Source organism: Vulpes vulpes, chromosome 16, assembly GCF_048418805.1.
Source record: "Vulpes vulpes isolate BD-2025 chromosome 16, VulVul3, whole genome shotgun sequence".
Classification (NCBI taxonomy): Eukaryota; Metazoa; Chordata; class Mammalia; order Carnivora; family Canidae; genus Vulpes; species Vulpes vulpes.
Window position 1 is genome coordinate 63,418,545 of NC_132795.1, and position 22,190 is coordinate 63,440,734.

The 22,190-nt window shown below is 52.8% G+C and overlaps 1 protein-coding gene and 1 long non-coding RNA gene across 5 annotated transcripts in view; one reads left to right on the top strand and one right to left on the bottom strand.

Annotated features, from left to right (window-relative positions):
- Positions 1 to 22,190, top strand: part of EDAR (ectodysplasin A receptor) — a 96,495-nt gene that overhangs the window by 61,763 nt on the left and 12,542 nt on the right. The window contains exons 5-11 of one of the 4 annotated variants that reach the window (XM_026010907.2): positions 6,361 to 6,446; positions 13,853 to 13,939; positions 15,669 to 15,794; positions 15,891 to 15,965; positions 16,250 to 16,322; positions 18,965 to 19,121; positions 20,178 to 20,238. In XM_026010907.2, the coding sequence (XP_025866692.1) occupies positions 6,361 to 6,446; positions 13,853 to 13,939; positions 15,669 to 15,794; positions 15,891 to 15,965; positions 16,250 to 16,322; positions 18,965 to 19,121; positions 20,178 to 20,238 (665 nt within the window). Of the gene's footprint in view, positions 1 to 6,360; positions 6,447 to 13,852; positions 13,940 to 15,665; positions 15,966 to 16,249; positions 16,323 to 18,964; positions 19,122 to 20,177; positions 20,239 to 22,190 lie in introns of all 4 variants that reach the window. The other 3 variants (XM_072742874.1, XM_072742875.1, XM_072742873.1) reach the window with 3 other exon arrangements.
- Positions 305 to 16,149, bottom strand: LOC140595999 (uncharacterized). The gene is made up of 5 exons (XR_011998021.1): positions 16,032 to 16,149; positions 14,807 to 14,988; positions 8,999 to 9,260; positions 7,585 to 7,687; positions 305 to 3,336 (listed from the first exon to the last, which is right to left on the bottom strand). It is a non-coding gene; the product is annotated as an uncharacterized lncRNA (long non-coding RNA).

Here is a 22,190-nt window from a genome sequence, read left to right on the forward strand (position 1 = left end):
GTATGGGGTGGCGGTGGTGATAATGCAAGTGGTCATGATGATGATAATGGTGGTGATGATGGAGACAATGATGGATACAGTGGTGGTGATGACAATGGTGATGGTGATGATGGAGGTGGTGCTGGTGATAGAGGCGGCGGTGGTGATGATAATGGTGATGGTGATGATGGATGTGCTGATAATAGAGGTGGTAGTGGTCATGATGAAGGTGGTGATGGCAATGAGGGAAGTAATGATGATGGAAGCAGTGGTGGTGACGGCAATGGTGATAATAGAGGCAGTGGTGGTCTTAGTAATAGTGACATTTTTTAAAAAATGATTTTATTTATTTGGTCATGAGAGACACAGAGAGAGAGAGAAAGAGGCAGAGACAGACAGAGAGAGAAGCAGGCTCCGGGCAGGGAGTCTGATGCGGGAATCGATCCCCGGACCCTAGGATCATGCCCTGGGCCAAAGGCAGGTGCTAAACTGCTGAGCCACCCAGGGATCCCCAGTTGTAGTGACATTTTGAATAGCAACCTGTTTGTGCACATTATCTTTCTGGATCACTGTACTGAGTTAAGACAAGAAAGGAAGTAAGAAGGGCATATCCAAACAAGAACATGAGGCATTATTCTGTAAGAAGAAAGAAGTACAAAGAAGGCAGAAAGACCCACCAGCCTAAGAATACAAGACCAGTACTCTAACCCCAGAGCTATGGAGGCTTCTCCTTCAATCTAAGAATAGACTGGAAGTGAATAACCCTTTAAAATGAGGAGATCTTACAAACTTGCAGAAATTAACCTTAGGTTAGTTTGTTACAGAGAAGCACTGATTCCCATGACTTCCACTGCCATCTTGCTGCTGGTGACCATCCCCCACCCCAGGGTCTCCAGTTTTCTGTCTTCAGTTCAGACCCACCTCCAGAACTACAGACCCACATTTCCAAATATCTGCTTGACAACCCCATGTCAGTGTCCCTGACATGTAAATCAAATGTATTGGTCAAATGAATGAAGAAAGCAGGGAAACTTTATTGCAGGACCTTATTTTTCAATATGCAAAAAGCAGGTAGCTATAGCTAGGAAAGGTATTAGACTGTTTTCTTAAAGGATATAATAAAAAGTAAAAGTTCTGTAGCTGACAGTCTTTAACTTAGTTGTTGAGGTTATTGTGTTGTGGGGGCTCCACCAAAAGGAACATGTTAGAAGAAGCAGAATCAATAATTCCCACCCAATGTACAGTCATTCATTGAGGGAAGAAAGACATGGTTCTTCTTTGCTGTGAGGGAGTGGGATGAGAAAATCAGTGACCACAGCATAGTGTTGTGGGTGCACAGGGTGTTTTAGAAGTCCAGGAAGGACCCCTCCCTTCATGGTTAAGGAGGTGGGTCAGGAGGGGTCTCAGAAGACTTCCCAGGGTGATGTTGGGACGGTGGGAGTTAGTCAGGCTAAGAATTAGGACAGAGCTCCCCAAGATGTTCAGGACAAAGCTCAAAGAGACAAGCAACCTGATGAGATATGGAACTGAGGATCCTTCTGCCTGCACAGAAGGCGCCCCTGTGGGGGTGTGAAGAAACCAGCGAGGGGGGCAGGAGCCAGAGGAAGAATAGCTCTGGAAAATGAAGCTGAAGACACAGATCTTTAGGTTGACGCTGAAGCGGGCCACTGTGCAGACTTCCAAGATGATATAGGACACAGTTGGGTTGTACCTTAGAGGTAAGGAAAATGTACTGTGCAGGGAAAACATGGGAGCCCAGGGGCATTGTGAAAACTGGGGCAAGGTGAAAGCCTTGGAGGTTGGAGGGAGAGGAAAACTTTGAGAATTCATTGGAAGATGGAGAGCATTGACTGAAGTTTGCAGACCAAGGGCATGGGGAGTGTGGGGAAGGAGATTTTGAAGAGGAATCTCAGACGTCTGCCTCGTGTGGACATTGACACCGTTTGCTAGGAGGTGGGATACAGGAGGGGTAGGGATTTTGGAGAGAAAGTGGAGAGAAGATGGAGGAGGTATGTGTACTTCTGAGGTGATTATAACACCCAGACCAAGGTATCTGACACATAGATGGATAAACAGGTATGAAGCTTAGATCAGATCTGGAAGTCATCTCTGCATTAATGATGTGGGAGCTGCTGGTCCACAGAGGCTCCTCTGGTGAAGCAGCTTCATAGAGGAGGAGAAGGGTAGGTGCAGAGTGAGGCCTCGCCCACAGCATTGCTGGCTCTGTCCCAGCCATGCAGCCGTGGCTCAGACCATGCAGGCATCCCACCATGGTCTGTGAGATTCAGCCGTAATATTATTCAAGATGATCTAAAAGGGGCAGTGATTATGCACTTTGAGTGGCCTGTTGCATTTTTACCTAGATCCACAGAGTTTTTAGCCAGAAAGCCCAAGCCCTGGGACCAGTATCATAACTGTGTCCTGGAGACAAGTGCCAGGGCTGTCCTGGGGCAGTGAAGGCAATTTCCTTGGCCCTCAGACATTCCCCAAAAAGGGGATTGCCAGTGGAATGGCTGTATGTACCCTGCCTCTAAAAGGCTTCAAAAGGCAAGGATAACGGTCTGTAGAATTAGTGGGGATGGTGGCATCTGTAGTCTTAAAAGGGTCTGCCCAGCTCTGAAGGCCTGACTAACTCCCTCCCTACTCCGTGAGAATAGCTGCCTGCTTCTTCTACACCTTGTCACCAGCACCCAGGACCCTTGCTGAGGGGATGAAGGCCACTGTGCAGGAAACACATCTTGACTAGCATCTTAGTGCATCCTCATGTTGCTCCATGGATGTGAAGATATAGTTGGTTTCCAGTTGGGCTCTGTGGTGTGATATGACCCTTCAAATAAGTGACCCCCAACCCCAGGCCACTGCAATGGGAGGTACCTACTTTATCTCTGGTCCCTCCCCCCTCCCCCCCCACACACAGCCCTCCTCCTCAGGGCTCTGTGGAGCTTGGTGCTTGTCAGAGGAGGACCCCTGGGCCATCCATATCCTGCCACCCACCTGAGGTCTAGGGAACAAATAAAGCTCTCATCTGTGTCACAGAGGAGGATGACAGGGAGTTTGGGTAAGCTGGCGCCATTCGTTCACTGAAAGGCTGTTTCCCTTTCTGAGTCCGTGTGGCTGCCAGGCCACTGTGCAGGCCATCTCAGATTTGTTTTCCAATTTTAGTATATGTGCTGCTGAAGCGAGCACTTAGATTTGTCTTCCGAATGCCACAGGTTGCATTGGCCCAGGCCGCCTTGTGGTTTGGCAGGCATGCTCTTCTTATTCTTTGCCCTCTGTTGCACATCGGTATGTGCCCAAGATGCTGGCAGCACAATGAGCATACACGGCTTTCCTGTTGAGAAAGGTTGTGTGGGAGGACTGGGAACAAAAACAAAAGAGGAAGACAGCTAAGGTTGGGTTCCATGGCCCGCCTCCCCCCATGCCAGGGCATCATCTTACCAACAGCTGGCTGAGGCCCATCTCACCTTCTGCTGGCCACTCCCCCAAATGAAGCACGTTAAGGGACCAGGAGAAGGCCATAGTTGTACATGCTGCATTGTGTGGGAAGACAGAGCATCTGATGGCTCAATGGCATCCATTACAAGCTTTAGGGGAAATCTCTTGACATAGAGGTCAATCCCTTCATGGAAGATTCTAGAGGCCCTATTTATTATTTTTTAAAAATATTCTATTTATTTATTTGACAGGAAGGGAGAGCATGAGTGGGGGCAGAGGAGCAGAGGGAGAGAGAGGAGCAGACTCCCCACTGAGCAGAAGCCCTACGTGGGGCTTGATCCCATGATCTGGGATCATGACCTGAGCCGAAGGCAGACCCTTAACTGACTGAGCCACCCAGAGGCCTCTAGAGACCCCACTTAAACTGAGTTTTATCTTGGTCTACTTACCTTTGTCAACTTTTGAGGAAGAAACCAAAAAAGAACCAAGAAAAGTCAAAACATAGACCAAAGGGTAGGAAATTAGGCATCCATAGTGGGACCTGCTACTCTCAGACAGGGCCACAGAGCCCTGCATGAACACCCAGCTTCAAGCTGACAGGACCTTGTCAGACAGAGGCAGCCGGACAGTTTATTCTGAACTCCTGCAGGGCTGGATGAGCGCTCTGGGTGGAAGCTACGGCAAGAGTTGCTGAGGTTGATCCTGAAGGGGAAACTCACACTTGGAAACGTTCGGAGCAACAGGGCACGGGGAGTGGGTGAGGTCTCAGGAGGTGCAATCCCACGACTGCCACCCGGAGCTGTGTTAGGGTTCTAGATGTGTAGACTTTGAGTGTCTTGACTAAGTTATTTAGTACACAACATGGCTTGGTACAGATACGTGCTCAGGACAGGAGGCCCAGTGGGCCCAGACAGACGCCCTCGGTGGGGGGGGGGGCGGGGGGGACAGAAGGGGCCACGGGCTGAGGAGGGCAATGGACTGCGCCCAGGTGTGCACCGTGTGGCCCCAAGGCCCACTCTCCCCCACCTCCCCACCTGAGACAGCTTGGCACCCAGGTGCTAACCACAGCAGGTCTCACTATGGTTCTGCTTTTTAGATGCACAGAACTCCCTCGGGGCTGCCTTTTCCAACCAATGCTGGCCTAAAACCATTCACCCTCGGGACTCAGCGCAGGTCCTAGGAATACAGATGTGAACGAGGCTTCCCCTGAGGGGCTCCCAAGATAGTCCAGGCTGGAGACAGTCTGGGCCCAGCAGAAGAATGTGCTTGAGGAGGCAGTGAGGAGGAACTCTGAGCCCCAAGTGCCAGCACTGGGTCTGCAGAGTAGAAATCTGGGGGTTGACCTGGAGCCTGTCACCCTCACAAGGCCACACGTGAACACAAGCCACCTCCTGGGAACAGATGCACCGTAGGCCCTGCTGTCGCTTCCTGTGTCCCAGGCACAGATGGTTCCACAAGGGTGGCAGCGTATGTATTTGAGAGAAGCTTTTTCCAGAAGGCTTAACTGGAAAACTGGCTGTTGTGGCTTCTCTGAGGGGTGTTTTGAGATGGTTAATTAATGTTTAGGAGATACACAGGGATCTTAGGATAAAAGGCCCTGAGGAAGGGGCAAGCAATTATGATCATAATGTTATTGGTAATGGTCCAGCTTACAGCAGCTGGAGTCCAAAGACACCCCCCACCCGGCAAGCACTCCTGCCATGCTGCCACCTACCCTGCCATCAGTGGGGGCCTGAGTGTGCACGGCTAATAAAAAGGAGATTAAAAACCAACCATGTAAAAATCCAGTAGTGGAGAGGGATTTTTCATCTTTTGAATTGTAATGAAGGAAAACTTTGGCACCAGCTCACCTTACTTAATCGACCTCTCACGCTGTGATAAATGGCTCCATGATCACCACCAAATGTGTGTTTATGGAAAGCAGGCACACGCCAAGAGAAGTGCCAGAGCCTGCAGGTGGAAAGGAGCCTGAGCCGTGAGAGCTGGGGGCAAGGACTGCTGGGTGGATGGGGTAGCAGGTCCTGCCTAGAGCTCTGCCCCAGGGGGTGGCACATCCTACCCACAGCTCTGCCCCAGGGGGTGGAGCTCTGCGGAGGTGGGGGTGGGGGGTTCTGAGAGTTAGCATGGCCACCAGAGCTGGCACATTGACACTGGGAAGCTCGAAAGACGTGCATCAATGAAGGTCTTCAGTCTTACTGTGAGTGATTTGTCCCTTTCCTGCAGAATGTGCAACCCCAGCACAAGTACTTGCCCTCCGGCCGTGTCCAGGTCAGGTGCTTACTGAGGGGGGAGCAAAGGAATTTCAGTCATGACCTGGTAGTATGTCAGGCCACCCCTAAGGCCTTCTGCATTGACCTCTCCAGGTGCTGCTGTCCTGTCCGCTGTGGCCAGCTCTGTTCTGTCTCACCAGGTGTGCGGGAGGTCTAGGAGGTTCCTGTGTCCTAGGGGCTCATGGACACATCTGCCAGTGATGTCACCAGGCTAGAGGCTCTGAGGCAGGCGCTCACTGGGTTGGGGGTGGGGGCACTCCTCCTCCAGGGTTTCTGGCTCACCGGCTGGGACACCCAGAGAGCTAATCAGGTTCTATACGTGGTAGGTACACAGATATGCCAGGGACTGATGTGGGTGAAATGATGATTGCTCACACACACTGAGCAAATCCATCAGTGAAGGAACCAAACAGGAGAGTGGATGGAAAGGCACAAAGTAGCTCAGTATTGGAAAAAGAATGTTCCATTTTAAGACAGGCTGAAAACCCCCAAGGAAACTGTCATCAGAATGGGCTGCTGGCTCTGAGGGCTCCTGATTCCCATGGCACCTGTCTCTTTCCTGACTTTGGTTATGCCTGGAGCATGCCTAGATCATGGGCATGCCAAGTGGTCAGTACTTGCTTGTGCTGACACCTGGCTCACCTGTCTGCTTTATCTTGTCTCTCCCTCCCTGTAGCTACTACATGTTGGAAAACAGACCCAGGAACATCTACGGCATGGTCTGCTACTCCTGCCTCCTGGCACCCCCTAACACCAAGGAATGTGAGTGCTCTTGTCCTTCTGTCATTACACTGGTACCTCTCATTACACGGTGCTGTAGAAGGAAGCCAGTCCCAGCACCTAGGCAGATGAACTACAGGGGAGGCGAAAGCACAAATGCTCCCGGGGCCTGGCCAGCCTGCAGCAGGTCCACGAAGGGACATTGGCTATAGCTGAGCTGTGAGTCAGAGACAGGTCAGGCACCTGCTGCCTGGTGCAAGTTTTCTCATCTGTGACATGGGGGCACTAAAATCTGAACTCCCCCCTCACTTCCCTTTTGTGCATTATTGGAAAAAAAGCAACGAGATCACAGTTGCCAAGCTATTTTGTCAAGTCCTACAAAGCACTTACACGAAAGCAAGTTCTCATACATGTGTTTCCAAACCAGGAAATGCCAAGGGAAAGGTGAGGAGTGGTCCCACTGAAGGAACCAGATTCCACAAAGCCACGTGAGCGGTGAGGCTCACGGGTTCAGAGTCCCACCCTGGGCTCTTTCTTGTTTTCATTCTGTTTGATTCTCACTGCACATGCCTGTGAGAAAGGGCCAGGGACTGGCCTCTGCTCCAGAGAATGTAGTATAGGGCCACTTGGATCCAAGGTCTGGAGAGACACCATGGAGGTGGTGGGTGGACAGTTGGCCCCTGGGCTGCAGGAGCCCTTGTTTGCCCTCCCCCAGCCCCACTCCCACTGAGGCAGAAGAGGGGCTGTGTGGGGTCTCTCCATTAGGCCCCTGCCCCACTTGCTCACAGTAATCCTGCCCAGGAGAATAGGATTGCCTTACGAGCAGTGGGAGGTGGGGAAGGAAGACAGGAACAGCCCTTGGAGGAGGGGGAGGAGGCACCCAGGTCGGTGTGTGGCAGGGCTGCCCAGGGTGGGGGGCACCCTCTCTCTTCTAGATTGCCTCAGTAGACGTGCCAGCAGTCATGAATTTGTGTGTCTTTAAAGCTGAGCTTTGTACTCTGCTGCATGCTCGTTAATTCACACATTAGAGGAGGCCCGAGGTTTCAGAGTCTGAAACTGGCCTTCCCGCAGGCCCTGCAGAAAAGCCAGCTGCGGCCTCCAGCTGGGGAATCCCAGCCCACTCAGTACCGGACAGCCCTGGGATGGAGTCCTCACTGACAACATGTCAGGCACACCCCACCTGCGTGAAAGGCTCCTTGCCTGTGGATCCTGGCAGACCAGCTCACACATGAGGAGTGTCCCCATCCAGGGCACCTCCCTCCTCTCGCCATCCAGCAGGGGATCTGTCACATGGAGAGAAAAGGCAGAGCCCTTGAGTCCTAGATGCTTCGAGAATGAGTACATCCCACCACACCCTCCAGCCCTGAGCTGCTTCACTGGAAACCAGCTCCCAGGAAGCCTCGTAGCACTTCGTAGCAGCCAGCCTTAAAAGAGGCCCGCAAGGACCCTGAAACGGGGCCAGGGCACAAGCCACCCCGACCTCTGTGTGCCCGTATGGGATATGAGGACACGCAACCAGCTGGGCTTTGTCAGGTGGTATGGTGGACGGAGGCCTGCCTGGGTCAGGGCCTTGAGTATGGACATGAGGCTTATTCTCTCCAGCTCTGGGCTTGCACTTCCCCCTGTACCTGTCCTCAGTCAAGAAATCTGAGCTCAGGCTTCTGCTCTGGAGCAGCACATAGAACCAGAAAAGCTGGTGATGACCACGGCCTCCATGAAGACCCTGGGACTCAAACTCTCAGGGCTGCCCCTGACGGCCTCACCCCAGGAAAGAACTGGATGGTGGGGAGGCCTCCTGGCCTGGCCGCCCCAGCTCACCAGGTGCTGCCCTTCTGGAGCTGGCGCTCCGTGGTGCAGAGCTCCTTGGCCTCCAACCTGAGATGTGTCCTCTGATTTAGAAGTGCTCTCCCTGGGCCCTTGGGGCATGAAGTCACTCTGAGTCACAGAGTAGCAGATTGTGCAAACCCACAGTTAGAGGACTTGGGACAGACCCTGGGGAGCACATGGTGCACGTCGAGGTCTGGAGCAGACCAAGGGCGATGGGCAGCTCCCAGAAAGACAACTGCGAGCAGGGAGCCCCGGGTGCCGTGGTGGGAGCTCCTTGGCTCTCCTGCACCCCCAGGGGTAACCCCTCCACTCTGTGCAGCAACTACTCTTCCATCTTAGAGGAAAAGCAGCTTCTCTACATGGCTTCATGAAGTGTTGGGTGATGGGGCTGCTGGTTACAGTCATCTTGTCTTTGCGCGAGTCATCATCCCTGATGAAATCAGAAGTTAGTGCAAATTACTGCAGAGCCTGGTGCTCAGGGGCTCTAAAATACACTGCAAGCCTCGGAACCTCTGTCCGTGCCTGTTTCCTCTCCTGCACTGCTGAGAAGATGCTATACTGTCAGGGTGCCAATAGGGCTGACACACCTGTGCCCCAAATACTCTGACCACTGAAGATACAAAGCAGGTATGAATGAGGACTCTGCTCTCAGCGCTGGAGTGCGACAGAAAGGCCCTCAGATGCTCAGGACACCCCCCCCCCCCACCCCGCCAGGTGCTCAAGAGCCTTGAAAGTAGCGCTTCCCCTTCTTCCCTCTGGTGACTCACCCATCAGGAAAGTGTAGAGCTTCCTTCCAGATGCTGCAGTGACCGCAGCCACTTCCACTCCCATCACTGTTCGTCCTGGCTAATCAGCACAGATGGAAGAAGGAGAAGAAGCCCTTCAGTCATTTTTCAGTGAAGTCAAAGAGAAAGATCCACTTGGAGAACCAGCACTGTCCAGTTTTCTTTATTTCCTGCACCGTCCTGAGAACTCACGCGTGAGGGCTGTCCCATGCCAGAATCCATGTTGTGGTGACACAGAGGCAACCTGGTGTCATAGTGAGGGAGAGAACGGCGTAGCTTCGAATTTCGGAACCACTTGTTCCGAAATTCCCATCTTGGGAACGTTATGTAACTTTGTGCCTCAGTTTCCCTATCCTTAAAATGGGGCTGTCTCAAGATGTAGCAAGGGTGGGACGGTGTATCAACTGCATGTGAAGTATCTGCCACAGTGCCACCCACAGCATTCAGGAAGCAGAGGACAGTTCACAGCCCAAGTGGGTGTGCAGGGCCCTACCACAGGTCTCCCCGGGGCCCATGGGCCATGGGCCCATGTGGCCCATGGGCCACATCCCTACCTCCTGTCCTCCATCAGCTCACCTGAAACCAGGCTGGCAGGAGCCCTCCCTCAGAGCGTTGGAGGGACCAGTGAGGCAGATCTGGGCCTGGGGCCTCATGCCATCGTCATCATTTTTATTATCCCTCCTCAGTGACCCTGAGCCCTGCATCTGGCCCAGGATGGACTTGTCTTTTGGAAAGTCCTGCTCAAGAAAGCTGTGGCGAGTTTCATTCAGATGCCATCGTGCGACGCCCAACAGCGATGCCACTCAAATGAGAAGCTTTGGTACCCCCAAATGCCAGTGGCCAGCTGTTTCTAACACAGGGTTTCTCAAACTTAAATGCATACACCTGTCACCAGGGTCCTTCTAAAAAAAAGAGATCCTGGTACAACAGGTCTGGGGAGGGGTCCCAGACTGTGGTTCCAGCAAGCTCCTGGGGAACCTAACTTTGAGCAGCTTGCTTCACGTGGCTTTGCCCATTGTTCCAGAATCCACCCCTGGGGTGTTCTGGGCCAATGCAGCAGCCAGGGGCACCATCGCTAACAACTCTGAGAATCAGTAAATAAATCCACCCTGCTTGCCCCACACCGAGAATCCCAGTAGTCTTTAGTACATACGGCATATTTATAAATTCTGTGGATTAACCACCCCAGAAGCCCCCTAAGTCCTGTCGTCACATGGAGCCACATGCTTACAGTTCCCAAAACCTCTTGAGGAAGGTGGACGCACAGTGCGCGGCACGCAGCCCCCCACCTCCCGCACCTACTGTGCCCAATCAGTGCCGCTCGAACACACCGGTGAGGTAAGTGGAGCCAGGCCCCACTTACTTTCATTTTATTGTAGACTTTATGTGGAAATCTATGCTGATTTTCTGGGACTAGTCTTCATCTACCTTCCCTTCCTCCTATCCTAGAGGCCCTAATCTCTGTCTGTTCAGAGCTAGGCTCCAGTGGGCGCATTGTACAGGGTAAGGTGACCAGTAGTTGACCACCCAACGAGAACACTGAAGGCCATTTTCATCTAATGATCTGTTCCAAGGAGGCCAAATGAACCCGAAACGCGTGGCACATGTTGGCGCAGAGGGAAACCGCCCCGACACCAAATACTTGTGCTTGTGCTGAGTTAAACCTCATCGGACCAGAGCGGAACCTGAAACAGGAAACTTGCCATGCAGGGACCTGGTGGCCATGGCGTGCTGTCCTCCCGGACCTCCCATCATGCAGTCTTCCTGCCCACCCTCCCTCTCACCCTGGCATGTGCTCAGAACAGAGTAGTTTTTGGTGGGCCCGGGGATCATGATGCGCCAGAGCACACCTCGCCCACGTCTGCAGCCCAGGGCCAGTCAGCCGACACGGGCTGGAGCTCAGTTCGGGCAATGTCTATAAAGCAGGGTGGGGGTACAGCCCTGCTTGCCACCTGAGCAAGGACGGGAGCCGCCCGTTGGGTGTGAGGAGACGTGCTGATGTGCAATGGCCTTTGCACAGTGTTTGCTGACGGTGCCATGTGAGCAGCCCTGCCAGCCAGTGCACAGGCCTCTCACAAAGTCTGTGTGCAGCCAGGCTGTTCTCATTGTTCCTCCCTGGACTGCAGGCCTGGGCACATTTCTGCCCCCAACCCCAGCCCCTGTCACCCGCCCTGGCCGGCAAGCCCTGGCAGAAAGGGACAAGAAGAGACAAAGATGACAAGTCCACAAGCAGAGCCCACAGGTATTTTTTTTTTCCTGAGGAACAGCTTAAGCTCCCTTGAGCCCCTTCCCAAACAGATAGACTAGCTTTGTTTTCAGCGTCCTGTTTGCTTTTAAAGAGGAAATCAGGTTCTGCTCGAAGCTATGCCCCATGTCACTTTTCTCACTTGATGCTGTTGAAGCCTCCCTCCCCTCGCTGGAGGGGAGCCGCACACGGCAGAGCCTCTGGCCCTGGGGTGACCACATGCAGGCCTCGCTGGGTGCACCCTCCTGCCAGCACCTCCCAGAAGGCCGCCAGTTCTGAGGCCTGAGGAGAAGGCTAAAGGGAAAAGCAAGGAGTTGTCATGACTTTGGGGCTGGGAAGTGTGAGAAAGCTTCTCTTTGTCCTCCAGAAAAGGCAAAGAAACATCTTTAGGCTCTGGACACCAGCAGGGCCCCTCCCTGCAATCCACAGGTGCAGGAGAACCTTCCAACTGTCACCGACAGACGTCCTTGTCCCCCCTTCCTGCTTCCTCGCCTCATGGGCAGCCACTACAGGAGGAAGGGTATGGCCATAGGACCCCAGAGCCTGGAGTGGGGGGGGCCTGTCTCCATTCAGGGCAGGTCAGCTCTGCCGTCTGCATTGGTTCATGGGCAGCCTATGCTGCTGAGTGCTCGGGCACCACGGGCGAGCCGGCTGCTTCGGTACCCCTGGCACCCTCAGCACACTTGTCTCTCAGGGTGGGAGAGCTAAGTGGGGGATCCCGGGGACCAGCAGTGGAGAAAGAAGGGAATAAGCTGCCGCTACAGAAGTCATCAGGCCTGCGGGGGGAAGGGATGGTCCTGTCCACCGTGCGTGGGTCTGGGCCCACCCACTACTACTGTCCCCATGGGACGCCATCCTGCAGGAGACAGAGACCAGGTGAAGGTGCAGAAGCCAGGAGCTCCACAGAAGTTGGGTCCCTGGGCTCCAGAAGCAGCAAATCCCCAGGGAGGAGACAGCTCTGGCACCAAGAGCTCTGCTCCGAGCGTGGGCTGGGGGGGCACAGAGGGGCACCTGCAGCTCCTGAGCAGGTCCTGCCAACAAGGCTCCCCGGGCTCCCAGGCCAGCCTCTGTCCTGGGGAGCTGGGGTGGCTGTGTGCCCCCCACCCCTCAGTGCCTCCCCATGGTAGGCGTGTTGTTTAAAGGCCCACAACTTTACTCCTTTGCCTGCAGATGACATTTCTCATCCAGTGACAACAGTTTGATTCCCGGCCCACACACGTGGCAGTTGGGCCTCCCTGAGGCCCGTGGGCCCTCCCTGCAAGCCAGTCCTCAGCCTGTGCCCATTCCCTCCCAAGCCTCCCTCTGTTTTATTTGCAGAGATTTCTATTTGTCACCGGATCCTTATCCGATGTAAGGATCGGATGTTTCTGGCCATGCTCCCTGGGGACTGTGTCTACCTGCTGGACACAGATGTGTGACTAAGTCAGCAGCCTGCCAGTGGTCCCCATGTCCTGGGTTGCCCCACACGTGTGCACAGGCAGCTTTAGAAATACCAGTCACACGGTGTGGTTTCTCCAGAGCATCTTCTCTCAGAGAAAACATCCATGTTACGCAGGGTCCTCAGGGGAGCCCCGAGGCTGGTGGGCCAGGGTCCCTGCCTCAGCCCCACTCCCTCCTTGCTAGGCTGGCTGGGGACCACATGCATGACTTGTAGGGAGGCCAGCTCACCCGCCCTGACTCAGGAGTGTGCAAGCTCTCTTCACGAATTACTCCAGGATGGCCACCGACAAGAGCGAGACAGAAGGAAGTATATTTGAAATACAATCATTTTTATCAATGGCGAAACTCAAGTCCAGCCTAAAGGAAGGTGGACCGTCAGGACGTCATGTTTTCTGAGGCAGAACACGTTTGCTTTATTTTAACCAAATAATGTCTTACTGGCTTGATTGGTCACAGAACCAGCTTCAGTTTAATCTCTGCTAAAGTGATAGTTTCTAAATAGAGAAGGCAAGTTTTATGAGTCACAGTTTTAAGGGACAGCAAAATTCATCTCTGCTCTTTATAAACCGTTAAGTCACAAGTATTTTTTAAAAAATGAATCACAGGAAAATCCTAAAGGGAAACATACCAAATTGTCAACCTCAGGTAGTGAGGCTGTCAGGGATTCTTTTACTGCTTTCTTGTGTTCTCATTTTTTTCTGATTTTCAAAATGGCACGAATTACTTTAATAACTAGAAAAAGTATCAAAAAACATTCCACTTTATGTCATTGAAGAAATGTCTCAAGTACTTTTTCCCCCTAATAATACTGTATGTATATATATATATACTTTTCTCACCTTTAGAGATGGCATATATTTGACCTCTGTCCATAGAAATATTGAAAAATTGAGTCGGTGAAGCAGCACTGTTGAGTCCTAGCGGATTTACTCCTGGGTCTTCTTCAATAACCTTGTTAGGTCAGAGTGCTCTGAGGGATTATGAAACACTCTGAGGAATGAAAACGTCCCCCTCTCCCGCCGCCCTCTACCCCGCAGCACCCACATAATCTAGAATTCTGTCCCCTGGAAAGCAGCTGCACCTTGCATCCTTGAAGGCGGGGCTGGTGCAGGTCATCTGGGGAGCATGCAGTGACCGGGTTCCCCTTGCAGGTGCAGGAGCCAGCTCCGGAGCGTCTGCCAACTTCCCCAGCACCTCTGGCAGCAGCACCCTCTCTCCTTTCCAGCACGCCCACAAAGGTAAGGATTGTGCTCCTGCAGCTGCAAGTAGGGGCTGGGGTGGAAGGGGCGGGGAGGCCGGAAGCAGCGGTGAGGAATGGTGCTGGGACTCCTGGTGCCCCCAGCAGCAAGAGGTCATGACCTCCGCAAGGAGTGGAAACATCTTTCCATGGTGCCCTGGGCCCCTTAGAACACTCCAGCAAGAAAGGCACATCCCTGGGGCATGGAGTGGTGCTCAGGGCGCAGGTGGTGGGCAAAGAATGGGCTTCCGGCCGTGGCTGGGTTTGAGGACAGGCTGGCTTTCAGATCAACCTGTGGAGCCCCACGTTTGTTTTTTTTTTTTAAGATTTATTTACTCATTCATGAGAGATACAGACTGAGAGAGAGGCAGAAACACAGGCAGAGGGAAAAGCAGGCTCCCTGCAGGGATCCCGAGATCACAACCTGAGCCAAAGGCAGACTCCCAACGGCTGAGCCATCCAGGCATCCCGCCCCACACTTTAATGTTCGTTTCCAAGAACTACATTTTGCTAATTCTTTAGGGATGGAAAGGCTTGGAGGATGGCAGAGGCCCCCAGGGCCCTGATTTCTCTGAGATCAAGGCCCCACGCGGACCTCTCCTGCCACTTGGCAGGTTCACTACCACCCATTATTGGAGCACATTTAGGGCCCGGGTCTCGGTGAGGCTCAGGGCACTCCAAAGTCCCACAGTGCGCTCAGCAGACAAGTCTCAACATCGCCCCCCAAACCTGACCCTCCTGCACATTCATGGAGCATCAAAGCAGGAACACTTTGCTAGGATACATGAGTCTCATTTCCGGCAGGCCCAAGTCAGCGGCGGGAAATAGCACACAACAGAGAATATCAGAGCGTTTATATCAGCCATACCTGGCATCCAGATGATGGGACTCCCCACGTGACAGCCTGGCTGGTTTTCTTGCAGACACACTTGACCTGGGAGAGTGGGTGTGGAAACTGGCAGCCCTGGGGAAACGAGCTCTGGTACCTCTTTCCAAAACGGCCACTGCCTCCATCTGAGGGTCCCCAGTGCTTCACACCTTGTCCCTTTCCTGTGGGAACAGTGGGAAACCTGGATCCTGCCTCATGGGGACCAGAATCCTGTGTGTTATTTCAGAGAATTAGAACAAGTGTCAGGGCATTGTATGTGTCAGTGGCAAGAAACCAGCAAGAACCCCCTGGGGCAAGGGACCCCATAGTGAGGGTGACAGAGCAGAGGAAGGGCTGTGGCAGCCCCTGCGCGACCCTTGCCCTGGGAGTCTGATTATTACTTAGGTTGAAATTGCATGAGACACAGGGTAGCACCAAACCAAGAAAAGAATCTCTGGCCCTTGGGGGTGACTCCTGCTTGGATAGAACTGTCTTCAGGGCACCTGCTCGTGGACACTTCTCCACATCCCACCTCACTCAGGGTTCCCAAATTAGTAGAACCAAGAGCTAGTACCTCAGGAACAGCTGAGGGAACCCAAACCATGGTGTTCCAGATAAGTCTAGATCATCCTCAGATATATGAGTCTCATGTCAGGGGGGCTCCCAGGCCTGACATGAGGGCCAAGACAGACCTGTAGGGTTTGGCTCTGAGGCTAAGCAAAACTTTTGGATTCTGAGGGTCCCCTAGAAATGTCGCCTGCTCCAGACATCAAGTCTTCTTGGAGGGTAGACCCTGCCAGCCTAAGGGGCTCCTATAGGGAGTCCTGAGCCCCATGTTGCCCTCTCTCCCTGCCTCCAGCAGAGCTCTCAGGCCAAGGGCACCTGGCCACAGCCCTGATCATTGCCATGTCCACCATCTTCATCATGGCCATAGCCATTGTCCTCATCATCATGTTCTACATCATGAAGACGAAGCCTTCCGCCCCAGGTGACTGCTCCCCAATGCCCTTGCTCCCTCCCCACAGACCCTTGCTCCCTGATAGCTCTGTCAGCTTACCCAGTCTCCTTCCCTTTCTCCAACCAGCCTGCTGTACCAGCCACCCAGTGAAGAGCGTGGAAGCCCAAGTGAGCAAGGAAGAAGAGAAGAAAGAGCCCCAAGGTCTGCAAACAGGTCCCCACAGCACAGGTGTACACCTACATGGCAGAGGTTGTCTGCCCCACTCACCAGTCCCTGGGCAGCCTGGCCTCCCAACTCCTGGTGCTCTCGTGCCACTTGGAACAGGGCTGCAGGAAGAGGTGTCAGTGCCCCCACATTGTGCCTGTGAGGGTGGTGTGGCTTAGTCACCAGGCAAGGCCTGCCAAAGAGGAAGTGAGCAGGGAAGGATGAGCTCAGAGCCAGGGGCTGACTCTGGCTTCCTCCCCCCACCTCCAATTTACCTGCAGACAGTGTGGTGATTTTCTCCGAGAAGGATGAATTTGAGAAGCTGACCACAGCTCCAGCAAAGACTGCCAAGAGGTAAGTCAAACCACAGCAGCCACTTCTCATGCGGTAGAGCACCCCCCAGCCCCAGGTGAGGTCAGGGGTCCTCTTGGGTTCCTGAGCAGAAAGAGGAGTTGGCCTATCAGGTGGGGAGCAGACCGAGAAGCCTGGCCTCTGGCCCGGAGGCTCCAGAGGGAGCAGGGCCCCAGGATCAGCAAGGCAGGGGAGTAGCAGGGCCAGGCAGTGTGAGGGGTAGGTCTTAACACCTTGCTCCAGAGCCAGCTGCCCCTGGCCCTCCTCTGTGACATTCACCTTCTGTGTGCAGACTCGAAGCTCATGAGTGCCCCCTTCTTCTACAGCAGCCCCCAGGGGCCAGCGGTGCTGACATCACTAGTCCTAGAGCTAGAACCCATATCCCTAAACCCTGAACAGCACTGGTGATGGTGCTTATTGCCCACCAGGGCTGCGCTAAGTTTATGAGTGCCCCACCAGCAAGGTGCTAATGTCATTCTTGACCATGCAAGGCTGAGGTCTGCAAGCGTCACATGCCTGAGGTCACACCTCCAGGAGCAGCAGGGGGACCAGGCCAGGCCACCTGGCTTCACAGGCTGCACAGGCTCCAGACCAACTACTACCACTTGTGAAGTGAGGCTTCTGAAGGAAGATGTTTGACATATGAAATTTTGACCATATTTAGCACACGTTAGATGCAGAATCAGCCCTGGCTTTAATATCTAGGGCCGAGGGAAGTAAACTTTTCCTTTGCCCTCTGAGATTGTTGTTTGGACTCGATTCTGCTTGGGTTCCCAAATCCACTCCAGGGTGTTGTCCCATTTGGCCTCTACCCCCTTGGCCATTCCAGGACCCCCATCTGTCCAAGTGCCCATGTTGTAGATGGGCCCCAAATGTCTCCTCTCCTAGGCTCTGGCCTGGGACCTTCCCCAGGTGGGTGAACTCTTGCCAAGCCTTCATTTGTACCAGTGACCATGACTGTAGATGTTTGTGGAGAGCTTTGGCATTAACCAAGTACATCCAAATGTGTTACCTCCTGTGGAAAACTCTAGCATCTCTCAAGACCCCTGACATAAGGGCAGGGAGCAGACTTAAATAATGAAATCTCTGCATGCTGGGAAAGAAAAGAAAGAATGTGTGTCCACCTGCGTGGTCCCTTCGCCAGCGGTCATTTCCAGGGAGCACTTCTGGTCCCACTGAGAGTGTCTCAGAGCTGTGGGCCCTGCTGGCCAGGCTGTGGGGACTGGCTCAACTCTGTGGCCACCCAACCCAGGACCAGCTTGTCCTCCATCCTCCTTCTGTCAGGCTCGTGTTGTGGCAGCCTCTCCCCTCTGTTCTCCCAGCATTTTCTCATTTTCAAAAGTAGGAAAAAAGAGTACTCAAAGGGCAGAGATATGTCCTAGGACTTCAATCTCATCAAAAGACTGAGGGAGGGACGCCTGACTGGCTCAGTGGTTGAGCTTCTGCTTCAGACTCAGGTCGTGATCCTGGGGTCCTGGGATCAAGTCCCACATTGGTCCCTCTGCCCGTGTCTCTGCCTCTGTGTGTGTGTCTCTCATGAATAAATAGGCAAAATCTTTTTAAAAAAGAAAAAAGAAAGAAAGACTGAGAGAAACGTGGGGGATTTAGAAGAATATTTGGAAAAATAATACTTGTTTCATATGCAAATGTCAAATAGAAATTAAAACCTGGCAATCGTGCTGTGAAAGACAAGGCACAGAGCACCTGTCCCCTCTGTCCACTCTCAGGTCTCAGGGAAAGGCCCCGGGGCCGTCAGTGGTCTCTGAGGACAACCGTGCTCTGTTCCCAATATGCTATCCGGTGGGGGCACCAGCAGGCCAGCCAACTCCCAGCAAGGCCCTGGACCCACACGGGGCCACACCTTCATCCGGCCTCTAGGGTTGCATTGGAGCGTGGGTTTCATTACTGTAACCTACTTGCTAGAAAAGAAAAATTCTTTGTAAGTCATCAGCCAGACCACAGGAAGCAAGAGGGATGCCTAACAAAAGAATGTTGTTTTTCAGATATTTGGAATGATTTTGAGAGTTTAAGCTCCAACCCATATGGGCCCATGGCTGTGGAGGGTGAGCAGTGATGGATCATGAGCCCAACTAGCTTCCTGGGGGAGCTCCCAAAGCCCCTCATGGGGCTTGCTGTGACCCCCTCCCCATGCACACATTTTAGGCAGGTTCCCAGCCCCCAAACGAGAGGGGGCAGGCTCACTCAGCTTTGCTTTGGGCTGTTCTGGAGAGCTTGCACAGATTCAGTCAGTGCCGCCCACGTAAACCTGTTTGCATTTAGACTCAAGGCCAAACGTGGAGCTTGCCTGCATTAAAAATAGGAAGCTGGGACATATTCCAGAAAGCTTAACCAAGCCAGTTGGGGGGGAGGGATGAGTAGATGCCGGCCCCCTCCCTGATGGGCTGCAGCCCTGCAGGGCTCCAGACACACCTTGTTCGTCCTCTCACAGGACACCTGCAGGCCGCCCTGCATCCGGGCCATTATTTGGGAATAGAGCAGAGCACAAGGAGTAGAGAGTGTGGTGTGTCTTTCTCATCTCTCAGCCCAGGAGCCTGCTTGGGGCACAGGTCCCTGCGTCCCACTAGTCTCCCCACTGGGAGGATGCGTCGGGGCTGCTGGTAACAAACACCTTCCTATTCCCACAGTGAGAATGACGCATCATCGGAGAATGAACAGCTGCTGAGCCGGAGCATGGACAGTGACGAGGAGCCTGCCACCGACAAGCAGGGATCCCCTGAGCTGTGCCTCTTGTCACTGGTTCACCTGGCCCGGGAGAAGCCAGCGGCCACCAAGTCAGCCGGGGTGAGGGCCTGATGCTGCTCCACACACCCCCACTGTTGCCCAGGGAGGCAGAGGCATGAGGCAGGCCCACCGCGGAACCTAGATTCAGTGGCAGGTTTAAAATAAGAGAGTAAGAGACTAGGAAACTTATCTCTGTATTATCGAGCTTTATAGAAGGAAATGAAAGAGAGTAAGCAAAGAGAGGAAAGTTGAAATTGCTTGGAATACCATAGGACAGAGAAAAACCTTTGTAAACATACCGGCATGTGTCCAAGCAGAACAACAACAATACACACACACACACACACACACACACAGACATACACAATATGCATTTTGTATGTAAAATGGTCCACAGCATTTGTCACCCTAAGCAGGCCACCTGGGAGCGTGCTACAGCAGGTGCATGGGCGGAGGTGCACAGCTCTGCCCAGGCTGCCTGAGCATGTGGCGCAAGGTCACTGGCAGCCCCATCCCAGTCTAGGTGAGCGTGTGGCTAGGTGATGTGCTTCGGGTAAATATGTCTCTGATTAGGAAGCCGGGTCTGGCTTAGGTCTGGACAGGGTTGCCACGTCTGGGCTGCCCTGAGTTCAGGGACACCTGTAACAGCACTCAGCACTTACAGGCACCCTAGAGGCATCTGGAGTTGTTCTGGGAGGTATTGGCTCCTGGAGGTGTCCAGGACTTCGCAGCCAGAGCCCCTTCTGCCCCAGCCCAGCACCAGCCTCATATCCTTACCCTGAGCTGTGAGCTCTGGAGAAAAGGCCGGGGATGGCTGCGGACACAGCCAGGGCCTCCCAGGCTACCACCGGCCAGCAGAGTTCCCACTGCACCTCTGCCATAGACAGATGCGGGGTGTCTGGGGAGACTAAGCAGCAGCACTGCCTCTGTGAACACTAGGTGCCTAAACCCGAGGCCCAGAGGCCTGTGGCTTCCTGACCCCGGGCCTGTGGGAGCCCCAGGCAGCATTCTGACAGGGGACAGCAGCTGCCAGCCCCACGATGGAGAATCTGCAGTTCTGTTGGCCACGGCTTTCTCTTGTTCTGAACACTAACATTCTCTTGACTTTTCCCGTAGATTCAAAGTCGAAGGAAGAAGATATTGGATGTGTATGCCAATGTGTGTGGAGTCGTTGAAGGTAAGCCTGGGTGCTCTGTGTGGGGACCTGTCCCCCAGATTTCCCCAAGGGTCTCGCCCCAGCTGTCCACAAGGAGGAGGAGGAGGAGGAGGCAGGGGACCCAAGGCCCCAGAGGGCCGAGAAAGGCCACACCTCAGCTGGTCATGTTCCACATCCCTGTGGCTGGCAAACCCACTTCTGGTGTGGAGGGTCGTGGAATTTGGCACCAGACTGTCTCAGGCCTTTCCCCTAGTGCTCCCCAAGGCCCCTTCCCTCTCAGGACAAGGAGATAACACCCAGCCAGCCCCAGGGCAGAGCCTCCCTGGTGGGCCGCGGAGTCTGCAGAGGACATGGTTGAAGGAGCTCATGTCCCCCAGCATCCCCCAGATGCTGTCCTGCACGAGTATTTCAGTCACTAACCCAGTAATTAGCTGGCCTTGCCCTCTCCTCCACAAACATGCTTCCCAAGCGAGCTGTCAGTCTCTGTCCCAACGACTGCACTCTGGACATGGCAGCATTTCAATCTGGAACACATGATCTCCATTTCTTCCAAATCTAGGCTCTCAATTACCTTTGTATTCAGGGAACAGAAGCCCTCATTGCTGAGGTTAAGGGATGTTCCCCAGTTTCATCAGGCAACTGGGTCCTGGTCCCACCGACATCCCTCCTTGGACTTCTGGGTCTGGCCCAGGCTCCTGCCACTCCCCAGGAGTGGCGCCTGGGGATGTCTCATTTCTCCACAGAGGTGGAACCAGCGAGCTGAGGTGGGGGCGGGGAAGGGGTAAGGGGGAGGGGCAGGCTTGCTGGCCCTGTGCTCCTTGGGCCAGAAATAAGGGGCCAAAAACTCTGCTTGGCTGCCTGCTGAAATGGGCATCTCTCCATAAATACACATGTCCCATGGTCAGCCTGTCTGGTAAGACTGGCATGGCAGAAGGACCTCGGCTGCCCAGTGGACAGTGGTCTGAGATTTACGCTCCATCACCCTGGAAAGCTCTTCTCTGTTCCAAAAGATGTTTCGGCTTTAAGAGCCTGTCCTGTCCTGCCTGGGCCAGCGTTGCATCAATCTATGTGTCATTTCCTCTGCCAGTATCACATAGCTATAGAAGTCTTGAAATCGGGTAGACTGTTTGCTTCCACTTTATTCTTTCTGTTCAAAATTGTTCTAACTAATGCTACTTTCTGTGGCTTTCCATATAAATTTTAGAATAATTGTCCCTATAGCTACAAAATATCTTGCTGGTGATTTTGATAGGAATTACATCAAACTGTATACCAAAGTTTGGGGAGATCTGCTTTTATACTATGTTGAGTTTTCTAATCCATGAAAATGGTATGTCTCATTTAGATTTTCTTCAACTTTTCTTGTCAGCAGTATGTAGTTTTTAGAATACAAGTCCTATACATATTTTGCTAGATTTAAAGCTAGGAATTTCTGTTATTTTTTGAATGATTATAAATGACATTTTATTTTAGTTTCAGTGTCTACATATCAATTGTTAGTATATAGAAATACAATTGATTTTTGTATGTTTATCTTGTATCCTGTGACTTTGCTGAACTTACTTACAAAGACTCAGAGTTTTCATGTAGATTCCTTGAGATTTTCTACATAGATAATCACATCTGTAGATGGAAATACTTTTATTTCTTCCTTCTCCATCTGTGTGCCTTTTCTTGCCTTATTGCAGTAGCTATAACTTCCAGCATCATATTGAATAAGAGTAATGAGAACAGAAATCCTTGCTTTGTTCCTCATCTGAAAGGAAAAGCATGTTTTTCATCATTAACTATAATGTTAGTTCTAGAGTTTTTGTAAATGATTTATATTAGTTTTGCGGGTAGATTACATTATTTTTATTATTGAACCAGCCTCACAACCCTGGAGTGAAGTCCACTTGTCATGGTGTATAATTCTTTTTACATATTGTTAAATTCTATTTACTAATATTTTGTTAAGGATTTTTTTTATCTGT